The sequence below is a fragment of the Micromesistius poutassou genome, assembly GCF_964030765.1.
Source record: "Micromesistius poutassou genome assembly, chromosome: 6".
Taxonomy (NCBI): domain Eukaryota; kingdom Metazoa; phylum Chordata; class Actinopteri; order Gadiformes; family Gadidae; genus Micromesistius; species Micromesistius poutassou.
In genome coordinates, this window is record NC_140276.1 from 2995969 (window position 1) to 3008115 (window position 12147).

Sequence of the window (12147 nt, forward strand, 5' to 3'; positions counted from 1 at the left end):
CAGACCGCACGCAGAGCAGGGAGTGAAGACTCGATGCAAAACAAAGTCGTGGTAACATACGTGGAACCAGGTCATGTTTGCTTATCTTCTTTTTTGACCAAGGAAAAAGAAATAGCACACCAAGTACAGCGCTAATAGCAACAGCAGACAGATTCTGGATAGCAGTGAATGTGGTTCACCTCTATTATGCCTATGTGACTTACAATCCAAGTAATTTTAGTGGACTATTTTAGCCACAGTGACTTGGGAGTACATTTTTAGATCCATGGCATCCAGGAGTGTTAGTAGGGGTGAGGGGTGGAGCCTAGCTAGGCTGCAGACATTGGAGTTTGAACCCAGAACCTTTCGGCTGAGAGTCAAACACCATAACCGCCAGACTACCCGGCTCCACCTCCAAGCGCATTTTTAAACAAAATAACTAAAAAAACAGTTATGGGGCTGCAGCCAGGCTCACCTGCAGCATGCAGCTGAGCCCAAACACCAGGGGTCGGTGCTGTGGGCAGATGTAGAAGTCCGTGAAGGGCGTCTGGGTCTGGTTGCCCCCCGTGGGCTGGGAGGTGGGCGTGGGGGGCAGGGCGTTCCCCGGCTGGGCCAGGAGACTGCCGTGGGACTGGTGGCCGCCGGTGCCCGGCCCCAGGCTGCCGTCGCTCAGCAGGAGGTTCAGGCGACGGGTGCAGAAGTACGCCAACCTCCGGGACAGGTAGGCCGACTGCACGAACTCCCCCGAGTACTGGGGAGAGAGGGGGAGACATCCCCAGCTTATCTCGACCGCCAGGTCACCAGTCACAAAGCTTTTGTCCAAAAGCACGCCAGCAGGATCACGCATCTTGTTCAGGGAGGGTGGGGGGGGCCAGCAGACACCCAGACAACTGAACTACCCCATCCCCTCTTATGATCCATATCCATATGGGAGGAGGGTAACCCTAACCCTAAGCATTACCAGGAGCACAGTGGTAGACTGTAGACCAAATGTCACAGAGAACAACAGCACTGATTGACAGCCATGAATAACGTCCCCTCATATTGTTGCCCTCTATGAACTGGTCCGGCACATCAGGAATGTTATGTTGTTCTAGCACTCATGGGTGACCCATTGTTCACGGGACACCCATGAGTCAACCCAACACCATGCAGCACAGAGCGCATAATAGCATTAATAGCAATGAATCCAAGTTCCTCTTGGTTAAAACCTCACAGCACGATATATAAATTAACAGGGGGTTTAGTGTGTAACACCCAACGTGAATATACTCAGTATACACGTTAAGCAAGTTGTTGAGCAACACCCAGTGTTGGGACTGGGATGTTTCTGTGACAGACAGACAGAGAGAGAGAGACAGAGAGAGGTTGGCATGGTGAGTATACCTGCAATAGGAGGGGCAGCAATAGTCTGAGAAGCTCGTCTTCTCCGGGTCGAACCTTCTCAAAACACTCCAGCACCCAGGTGAGGAACTCGTGTCTGTCCAGCATGCCGTCCTGAGACACAAGCAGACCATTCGACTTCATTCAACTTGCATCGTAACATCCTAGCTTATCGCAATGGCTTCCTTGCCAACACAACAAAAATCTACAACAAGCCGCCAGAGTAGCAGACATGCATGTTCATTTACATTTCAAATATATGTAATCAATGAGCAGCACTGAGCTTTTACTCCATACTGGGAAGAACTCACCTGAAACATGAACATGGCTAGCTTCTCGTTGTACTCCCATTGCTTCATGGCTGTCTCGACCTCCGTGGGTGTGGCAGGCTGTGGGGAGGCACAGCCCTGGCTGGGGAACTGTCTGTAGAACTCGGCCACCTTCTGGAGCTGCTCCCACAGGTATTTGGTGATGATCTGGGTCCATTCTACAAAGAAAGTTTTTCATCCAGACACGTTCTCTTCTCTGTTCATGTTTGCATGGATAAATGCAATTCAAGAAAGGCGTGTGGGTTATTGTCCGACGACCTACTTCAAAACGGTAATCCTTTCACATGTAGGAAATACAAAATACATTTTGACACATTACCTTAATTTCACAGCGTTAAGTATTTTTATTTCTAAAATAATCCTAATCCAAACACTGTGGGCAGAACCAGGTGCAAAGAGAAAAGGTACGAGAGAAAAAAAAGGAAGAGACTGAACATTTGAAATCTCTTTCCTGAAAGGTTCTGTCAAGCGTTGGTTGTGTGTGACCTCACCTATACAGGGATCAGTCACGTGTCTTTTCTTGACCTTAGTCTCTGTAATGGCAGCATGGTATGCACAGGTCATTTTGATCATCCATGCCGAGCGCATCACAGGAACTGAATATTTGGCAAGGTATCCAAACACCTCTTCCTTTTTGCTAAAAATTGGAACCTGTGGAAGAGAAATTTAAAGGAAACAATGTTGATGCTGCGAAATGCTGCATGAATGGGTGACAGCAGATAAGGTGGTAGCCTTGGTCGGCTAATAAAAAGAGATTTCCTTGGTCAATCCTCTGGAAAATACTGCAGCGATGCAAAACACATTAAAGCCCCAACTGCCTTAGAAGACATCCAAAGATGAGAACCCATCTTTGTGTGATTTTCAATGCATAACAAGTGACAGGAACTGTGCTATGTAAATGTTGTGCATACACCATCAAAACATTATTCAAACATGTCTTACACGAGGCATGAAACACTAATCAAGTCAAAATGCCATATATAGTAAACCAAACAAACTAGGTCTCATGCATCCAAAAAGTAGAGAACACAAAGCTCTTAAGATGGCTGTTGTCCTTGTCGTAACAAGGTCTCCTCTCCGCATCTTCGTTAACCCGTAGTGTGGCAGCCTCACCTTTTTGGCCAGCAGCGTGAGGGGCTTGGTTCCAGCCAGGTCTGTGAACCAGTTGTTAATGGAGCTCTGGGACCTCGCAGTGACCAGCCAGAAGTTGTCCTTCTGGTTGACCTGCGGCTTGCGCTTCCCCGTGTCTGGGAATGTGTTGTAGCGCAGCTTCTCAGCCATAATGCTGCTGAAGTTTGAGCTGATCTATGGAGCGACGGAAGGCATACGTCTAAATGAAACAGCTCAGGTATGCAATGTACGCATTGAGAGCATGTACAGAACAAAGACACATGGTACGTTGAAACAAATATTATATTTTTGATTGAATACCTTGGCGGGATTAAAGTTGACATTTTTTGCACTGCCATGTTCATCTCCGGACACCGCTGGTTGATTATTAAATCCTTGTTTTACGTTTAATGCAGTCAATTCATCCTGATAGCAGAAATGTATATAGGTGTTACACGTTGCAAAATAACCAACAGGGAAATTCATACCGTTTGGAGTTCATTGATTTAGAGATGCAATCATACAATAGTTAAGCAGCTGTGTTATCCATCAGTTGAAGGTATACTGTACAGTACAGTTTACAGTGAGGCAGCATACAGTTGAACACCAGTGAAAGATCACACAAAATGGAAAAGGGGACCCTCAACTCAGTTTTACAGTACGGGCCTTTAATCTGCTGTGCGTCTTTTAATCTAATCCAAGCAACCTAACATGACCTGGACCTGGGGATGGACGCCAACGCTAACGAAACCCTCAATCTAGTTTAAGATCCGCGTCTGAAAAACGAATGCACAAATGTCGACACAGGTAACGCTCCATTGTACCTCCCAAACCAGGCAGCTTGCATAGCTTGTGTGGATAACGCCGAGCTAGGGGGGAGATCTCCGAGCAGAAAGGAGACCTTTACTTCTAGTCCCGCAACACCTCATCACAATAACAAAAAACCCCCCACAAAACAACCGCACAAAACAAAGGGCATGTACTTTGACCGGAAAATAACAACGTGGGGATATGGCAAAATTGCAGACGGCAATCGTAGGTGGAAGACACCGGTAGATGTGCGGTGGGTCTCGGAGTAGCCCGGCTATCTAACAAAGTGACAACTACCTTGGTGCTGTTCATTGTTATTGAAGGCCCGTCTGGAGTAAGGGGCTAAGCGGGCTAGCTATCGCATAGCTTCATAACTGGGCACTTTTAACACCGTTTAAAATCACCGATGTGCATTGCATAGAAACATCAACGTGTTCTGACCTCTTTTTGCTTCGGGTCTTGGGGATACACGTCCGGAGGGCCGAGCCTGGGCCGTTTAAGAGGCCGGTGCTCGTAACTTAAGATACCGAAGGCAGCCATCATCCAGCGGCATCACAGCGCAAGGCTCTCCTTTTCCAGCAGCCGCTCGAGCCTAGCTACAGCGAGCAATGCAAACTTCCGGTCCCATTTAGTCGCGTCACTTCAAAATAAAATCCACGTTAAGAGGTTTACACATTTACGTGTACGTTGACTTGAGAAAATGACATTTGCGCGATAATTATCTCAGAATTCCGAAAAGGTTTAAATGATAAAATAATATATATATTTTTTTTCCAATATCATTATCTCAGAAAATGAAATATGAATTAACGAGATTAACGTCAAAATCCTGCGAGAAACTTTCATCTGCATGGACAGTCTGACTTTCCAACAGTGAGTGATTTATGTATACATGTACATTTATAAAGAACCGGTATCTAAGGAGCTATATGTTAACTGATTTTAACTTGCACTGTATCAGGGCAACTTGGAAATGGGTGTCACTTCTCAATGATGTCTTAATTCCTTGAATAAAAAAGTTTTTGATTGATAGTCACCGTACATTGATAGTAATAGTAAATGCACATAAATTGACTTCCATAAATATATTATGCTGAATATGGAGTGTGTTTGCATTGTAAAGCTAGTGCACTATTAAGCCATCTTCTTGAATTTTAAATATTTATCAATGGATGACCCAATGGGTATATAAAGCAAACTCATGATGCATGTGCTTACACAGACCTAGTTAATAAAGTGATCCGAATTATTTTGCTTGCATGAACATAAGTCTGAACAGCAGGGCACTGTATACACAAACAAAAAGTAGGTCAGACAATTAAGCTTGTATAAAAATATCTTTATTGAAAAAGATTTATTTTTAACATATTTAATATTAAACAAATATAAGACATAGCAAAATTACAATCTCAAGGTGCATACAAAATAAAACTTGAAAATCCATTATAGGCCTGGCCTACAACTTGGTTATCAGTAGACATTAATTATAAGGCAGATGTTTACCATCTCAATCAACCAAACAAAAGTGTACCAGTTTAAAATTAATCAAGTGTGTGTTTTCCAACACACACGTTTTTGATTGATCAATAAATACTTAGAATATTTATAGTAAGCAGCGTCAAACCACTTCTATTACACCTGCACTGATTCATTCATAAAACCTAAAACAATATCGGTCATTATTCCATGACTATGAATTTCTTCACTGTGAAGACTCCATTTACCATTGCTGTTAAAAAGTAAATTCTTAAAATCTAAGCTAAACTACCGCAATGTGGATGAAGCAATGTGCAATGTGCACGCACACTTATATGCATGGAATATAAAGTGCCATTGTCAGAGCCTTTGCTCCGTTTTGTTTCTTTGTAAAACTACTACTGCTATTGTGTCCCTTGAATATGTGGTCACCGTGAATGTGGTCACCGTCTTTGGTTTCTTTGAAATTCACAGATATGCTTTCAAGTAAAAGCGTTGCATCTACATTTCACATATGTAACAACACACACACACACACACACACACACACACACACACACACACACACACACACACACACACACACACACACACACACACACACACACACACACACACACACACACACACACACACACACACACACACACACCTCTCTCTATCTCTCTCTCTGAACTGATGTGCAACTGACACACGGAGAGCTGTTTTTCTTAAGCTTGTAATCAGGATTTCAGCTCTTGTGTGTCACATCCATTTTGGCTTCTGATGCTTCTATCATGGCTCTGAACCTCGAACTTTCATTGGCAAGCAAGGCTGCTGGGCTGTCAAACTCCAAGATCTGTTAGTAAGAAAAAGAGGAAGCACATACACACTCAAGTTCAGTTGGAAGGAGAAGGAAGGGCCAAAGCAGGTCAGACCGACTGGATATGAACAGGACAGCGAGAAATACAACTGGGTTGACTTAATCAAGGGTGATTGGTCATGATGGCCCAATCACATTTATTTCAAGGAACGCTTTGAGGACCGTGATGTGAGGCTAAATTATTATGAATTTCCGTATCAGTTGTCAATTTGCAACCTTGAGTGTTAAGTAAGGGAATGAGTAGACACAACGATCCCCTTAATCGCGATGACTCCAACAGTTAAGATCAGGCCAGTGAGGCACAGCTGCCAATGACCAAGTCATCATTTAGCCCTTAATGAGGATACCTCCAGACAGATAGTCGTTCTTAAACAAGATGCATTCAGTGAGTGATGGCGCACCGGGGGACCTTGTGACAGACCTAAGTGTTCCCTAAAATGATGTGGTGTTCACCATCAATATTCCTGACTACGGTTACTGTTAGTAAAAAAACATTTGTGTGTCTTCCACCTTCCACGAGCGACACCCCACTGTGCAGAATTGTCCTAACGTTGTCAAACGTCCTGTCGTAGCATTCGCAGCTAACCCGTTTCGAGGTCCTATCTACACGGTGTCATGGCAACCAGATTGGCTGTAGCTTAGGTTTGGATCAAGTGCGTATGGAGTGTCTGGAGGGCAGACAAAGCTTGTGAAACACTGAGTTAGGCACGGATCACACCAATCACACCAAACGTGTTGTAACAGCTAGGGGTGGCATTATAAGTGTAATTGCTCTCAATGGGAACCGAGCGTTCTGCTGTGTTCTGCGGTGGTGTTGCTGAGCACTGCACTTTTTCACCCCGCTGTGACGCCACCGCGTCTTTGGTTGACCGTTCAAAATGAACTCGAGAAAACCCAAGCGCCTCCCACTGGTCACTCTCGGACAGTCACTAGGTGTGGGCGGATCGGGTTGGTGTAGATAATTGAAGGCTTGCTCTGCCACTGTAACGAAGGCGCAGCGTCGTCGTGCAGCAGCTTGGCTTTTAGTCTAGACTTCAATAAAAAAAAAAAAGTCTAGAATAAAAAGCAGTCCGTTTTTTTTTTTTGCAGCCTGCTTAAGTCGTAGGCGTGGTCGGCACCTCGGGTTACACAGAACAACGTCGTCTGGCGTCTGGAGTCTAACCCTCCCCCACCCCCCCCACCATCCTCGCCCCCCCCCCCCCCCCCCCGCCCCCCCTCCTCCTCACCTGGCCGTTGTCCATCACCATGACGCGCTGGCAGCTCATCACGGTGTTGAGGCGGTGGGCGATGACCAGCGTGGTGCAGCCGTCGAACGAGCTCGCGATGGTCCTCTGGATGAGCCGGTCCGTCTCGCCGTCGATGGCGGCCGTGGCCTCGTCCAGCAGCAGGATCTGTGGAAGCAGGCGAGCTTTTTATGTGGACGCCTGCGTCATAGATCCTGTGATGTAGTACAGAGCGGTGGACGTGTTCACCCCGTTGCACGTTGAGGAAATATTAAATATGGGCTTTTGGTATGCACAGCTGGTTCATTCAGCGGACGCTCCCAGTCCCAGCGAAGGGCGACTTTTGAAACGGCTTGTAATGGCCGTTCACACGAGCAATGGCCTTTTCGCACAATGGCTAATGGTGCTGAAATAGGGGCCCTTTGATAGTTCATTCAGAGGCACGTAGGTAGGGGTAACGCGTCTTGATCACGAACGCCCTAAAGCTAGACCTTTCAGCTTGGACGTCACACACCCTTGCCTCTACACGATCCTGCTCTGATTCCCTTTGGTTTAGTGAGTCTAGTGAGTTGGGAGTCTGTTATGTTATGTCTAAGAAGAATTATAATCATATAAAGTTGGATTCTAGGGCGCCATCTATTTTGTATGAGTAGCCGCATGTGGGCTGAACTGTATCTGTCCGTCTACTTCTATAGAGAACACACCACACATCCAAACATGACTCCCTCTGTGTGTGGAGGCATGTGGTAGGATGGTTCACTGTAGTCAAATTAAAGTAAACGGGTGGTGAGCATCAATATTAACCTGAGTGATCGTGTCAATGTTTCACGTTCCAATTAGTGTCACGCTGTTCATTTGTAGTTGCTTTTGGGTGAACTGACCCTTTAAGACGTGCTTTATGGAGCGCATGATGAAATGACACCATCCACCAACAGGGGGCAATGTGATGCCGCACGGTTTCCCACTGATGCTAATAACACCATTTGGTGGAGGTGGTGGGGTAGGTTTTTCCCAGTGGATCATTCGAAAAAATAAATTGTTTAACAACACAAAGACGTTTTTTTTTTTTTTTTCCATTCCTTCCGACAGACCAGGGACATGAAACAGCAGTTGTCACGCAGCCAATCAGTACCTTGCTATGTCTCAGCAGCGCTCTGGCAACACACAGCAGTTGTCTCTCTCCCACCGAGAAGTTCTCTCCGTTCTCCGTCACCTCCGAGTGGAGGGTGTGAGGCATTTGGCTGACCTGCGGAGATTCGGAGGGGGCGGCGTACACACACTCATTTCCACAGAACTTGCCGGGGGGGGGGAAGGGAGGGGGGGATGAGGGGGAGGGGGGGAGTGGGGGGGGTTGCTCCTTTTCTGCACAGCTACTCAATTGTCAATGCTTTCTTCTCCTATTTATATTATCCATCATAGCCTTTCAGAGTTATCGGTGGCCATTACGCCTCCGCTTCCACCCACCATGTCTTTGATGTGCGTCTTTTCCAGCGCGTCCCATATTTGGGCATCGGTGTACTTCCCCCAGGGGTCCAGGTTGGTTCTGTCGACAGAGAGAAGGAGACACGTGTTTATAGCAGGCGAGGTGATGTACACCCGATGCATGTTTCATAGGGGCGGCCGTGGGGGTTGGACCAATGGAGATCGCAGAAAGCTGAGCCAGCAGGCTAGCTCATCGCTCGTTTAAATCCTTAGCACCTCCGTCGGAGCAATCTCTCCGGGGCACTTAGGTGCTAATTGTTGGGGGGCTAGAGGACGATTCTCTCATTGATTTCCCCGTCACCAGATGGTCCGAGGTTTTGGCAACGGCATTCTCAATCCAAACGTACATCAGTAGCTCTTTTTTTTTCTGTGATTGTGTCCTGACAATTACGCATGAGCCATTAAGGAGGTCTGCAGGGAGCGCATCGCTACGGCTCATGACAGTTATTATCGAGTCACATAGACTAGATACACTGGTGCTTTTACCCCCCCCCCCCAAAAAAAAAAACACTTGTGAATTCAGACGCAGGCATCGTGCCACAGGCTGCGTGGGGACAGACGGTCGCTGATGGAAGCGTGGGACCAGGGCCCCTGGGGGGGGGGGGGAGCAACGACTACCTGACGGTGCCGATGAAGAGGACGGGCTCCTGGGGGATGATGGCCAGCTGGCCGCGCAGCTCCTCCAGACCCAGGTCGGCGATGTTGACCCCGTCCACGGTGATGGCGCCCCCCGCCAGCTCCACCAGTCTGAACAGAGCCACGCCCAGGGAGGACTTGCCTGTCAACACGTCGTAATCGTTAGCCTCGTAGCATCATTGCCCTCCCGAGTCATGTTTTGAGATTCATCTTGTATTAAAGCAGAAAAAAAAAATGCCTCAGTCAAATAGATGACTTATGGAATGTAAAGTAAGCACTCTTGATTGGCTTAGGATATAGCCAATGGGGGCGCAGTGAATCAGCAGCGTTAGGAGAGTAGAGTTAGGTTAGATATCACAATTAGGCCAAAATATGACTTAGGCAATCACGCTATGAGGCTGACGATGTACATGTAGTATATACATTTATTCACTGTGAATAAAAAAAATATAGTGTGCTGAACAACTTTGCAAAGGCTTTCCTCTTGGTTGATATGGGGGATCATCTTTTCTGGCGACATGAAATTAGTAATGTGGTTCAAACCGTTGTCGTCATGTTGGTACATTTGACACATCAATTAAATTACATTTTATTTGTATAGCCCTTGATCACAGGTACGCTCTCAAAGGGCTTCACAGGCCATATATATCTATGACACCCCCGCTGACCCAAGCCTGAAACAACAGGAGAGACAAGGGAGACAGGGGAGGTCACGGCGAAGGCACCCACACAGACACGTACCCGATCCCGTGCGGCCGACGATCCCCACCGTTTCCTCCGGCGCGATCTCAAAGCACAGCTTCTTCAGCACCAGGGGCAGGTCGTCACGGTAACGCATGTCCACGTCCCGGAAGGAGAGGCCCCCCCGCTGGGGCCAGCCAGGGGCGGTGGGGGGCGACCCTGTCCCGCCGGCGATCTGTCGGGGCGCCTCGCTCTCCAGGTTCTGGGGGGGGGGGTGAGCGAGAGAGAGAGCCACGGTGGGTCTCTGGGAGGGGACAGTGGGTTTCCCTTCCATTCCCTTCCCCTTCCCCCCCCCCCCCCCCGGTGGATTGCGGTGGATTCTAGTGATGCAGGGTCGTAGCCGCGTGTTGCCGTAACAACAACCGACCGCTTCTCCAGCCAAAGTAAAATGACAACCCGCTGTTACACGAGGGTGTTTTCACTCCCGGCCATTGTACGAGTCTTCTGAAGCTAAGGCTAAAACAAACACAGTTATTCACCATGGTGAAAACTAAGGCATTTCTTCTAAAGATGAAACAAAAGTCATGAAATATTTAAAATGTATGCATATTTGGCTAATATCAGGCCGTGCCGTGCTGCTGGAAGCTTGAAGCGTAAAGCTGTCAGAGAATTTGCCTAACTTGCATGCATGTGACTGGAGTCTAATATTTGTTATGCACGCATGCAACATAACTCAAACATAACTATTTGACTACAGCAATATATGCCTTCTGTATTTATGCAAAATGTTATAGAACAGAAAACAGACCAGCTGACATATTACATATTATATTGATTCAGTGTCAGTTTAGTGTCACATTGACCTTGTCTCCTTTGAGTGTTGGTTGACCTTAATATGGCAACATTGTGTAAGTGGACACGCAATAAGGTAATGAAGAAAATATCCATATATCAATTTTGTGTTATCTGATTCACTGAATTTCGTTGCATAAATCGACAACATTTCAAGTGAATAGAAACTATAGCATCCAACGGATGAATAGCATCTTCAAATTTCTCAAATTTCTATACATTCACAGTAGTTCCACCTGACTTTGCCGTGTTTATCAATGGCAAATCAAGAATACTTAAAATGAATGTCTACTGATTAGCCCCAACATCAAACCTGAAACTCAACAGCATGTCTTACGAGTAAACGGTGCCTGTCTATATAGTATCAGTTGCAAAACAACAAACTTTGATTGCCTTGGATAGTCCAAATGATAAACTCCTCTATAGTAGAGTGTTCACTAAATGTCTATCGATCCTCCGCAGATCATCCAAAAGCATGGTGACTTGGCATATATATCAGTGTCAGTATATCAGTATATCAGTGCCATATCAACAAACTATAATCTGGGCTTTCAAAGTAAAGCAAACAATTCTCGGTAAATTCTGATCGTCTACAGATCAGCTACATCCACGGTTAATGATGGGTCATGTCAGCCAATTACTAAATCCTTTCATCTCAAGTGCATTCCATTTGTCTGTGAAAATATATACAGTTAAGCCGATAAATGTGCAGGTAATTTGTGTTTTCATGGTTTAACTTGTGTGTACCATACTACTGTGTGCTCCGTTTCACTTAAATCGGGCGCGGTTAGCCATAGCACCCGCCCTACCCTGCTATACAATGGCAACGATTCACCTATTTCAATACTTAATGGAATATTCTTTCGATTGCTATCCGTTACAATGGACAAGGACACTTTAGAATAATGGTCAGCGATGCGTGTTTATAGTTTCAATAATGTACTAGCACATACTACTGTCAATAATGTCTACCTCAACGGTCTGTAACGTTTACATTTATCTTTTGCATTTACATGGCGACAACTCTCAATGTGTTGCTGAAGCAACTGAAGCATTGTCAAGCTATAGGGTAACCTGATCGCGTGCTGTAACACAAGGCTTTCAGAGTTGGGTCGTTTGACAGCAAGCCCAAATGGCGAACCACTAGTCACCTATTTCGATCTGCATCCTGGCTGGGCTTATAAAACAAACACACGCATGCACGCCCACCCACCCACACTCAATTCAGCTGCTGTTTACATGCTGGGCTGGTCTATAAGTGATGATTGTGTTTCTACATGATGTCTGAGGGTGTACTCCAGGCCTATTGAATTGGCCTCCCCAT

The 12147-nt window shown here is 46.2% G+C and overlaps 2 protein-coding genes across 4 annotated transcripts in view; both read right to left on the reverse strand.

The window, feature by feature from the left end:
• Positions 1–4177, reverse strand: part of med12 (mediator complex subunit 12) — a 32534-nt gene extending 28357 nt beyond the window's left edge. For all 3 annotated transcript variants that reach the window (XM_084469257.1, XM_084469258.1, XM_084469256.1), the window contains exons 1-7: positions 4053–4177; positions 3123–3227; positions 2805–2996; positions 2183–2342; positions 1674–1849; positions 1366–1476; positions 455–730 (exon numbers count right to left, since the gene is read on the reverse strand). In XM_084469257.1, the coding sequence (XP_084325383.1) occupies positions 455–730; positions 1366–1476; positions 1674–1849; positions 2183–2342; positions 2805–2996; positions 3123–3227; positions 4053–4154 (1122 nt within the window). In that variant the 5' untranslated portion in view covers positions 4155–4177. The remainder of the gene's footprint in view (positions 1–454; positions 731–1365; positions 1477–1673; positions 1850–2182; positions 2343–2804; positions 2997–3122; positions 3228–4052) is intronic.
• An 853-nt stretch (positions 4178–5030) lies between these two features.
• Positions 5031–12147, reverse strand: part of LOC311344749 (ATP-binding cassette sub-family C member 5-like) — an 18147-nt gene continuing 11030 nt past the window's right edge. The window contains exons 8-13 of the mRNA XM_084469097.1: positions 10032–10233; positions 9273–9432; positions 8637–8715; positions 8305–8418; positions 7176–7340; positions 5031–5925 (exon numbers count right to left, since the gene is read on the reverse strand). Coding sequence (XP_084325223.1) covers positions 5818–5925; positions 7176–7340; positions 8305–8418; positions 8637–8715; positions 9273–9432; positions 10032–10233 — 828 coding nt within the window. The 3' untranslated portion in view covers positions 5031–5817. The remainder of the gene's footprint in view (positions 5926–7175; positions 7341–8304; positions 8419–8636; positions 8716–9272; positions 9433–10031; positions 10234–12147) is intronic.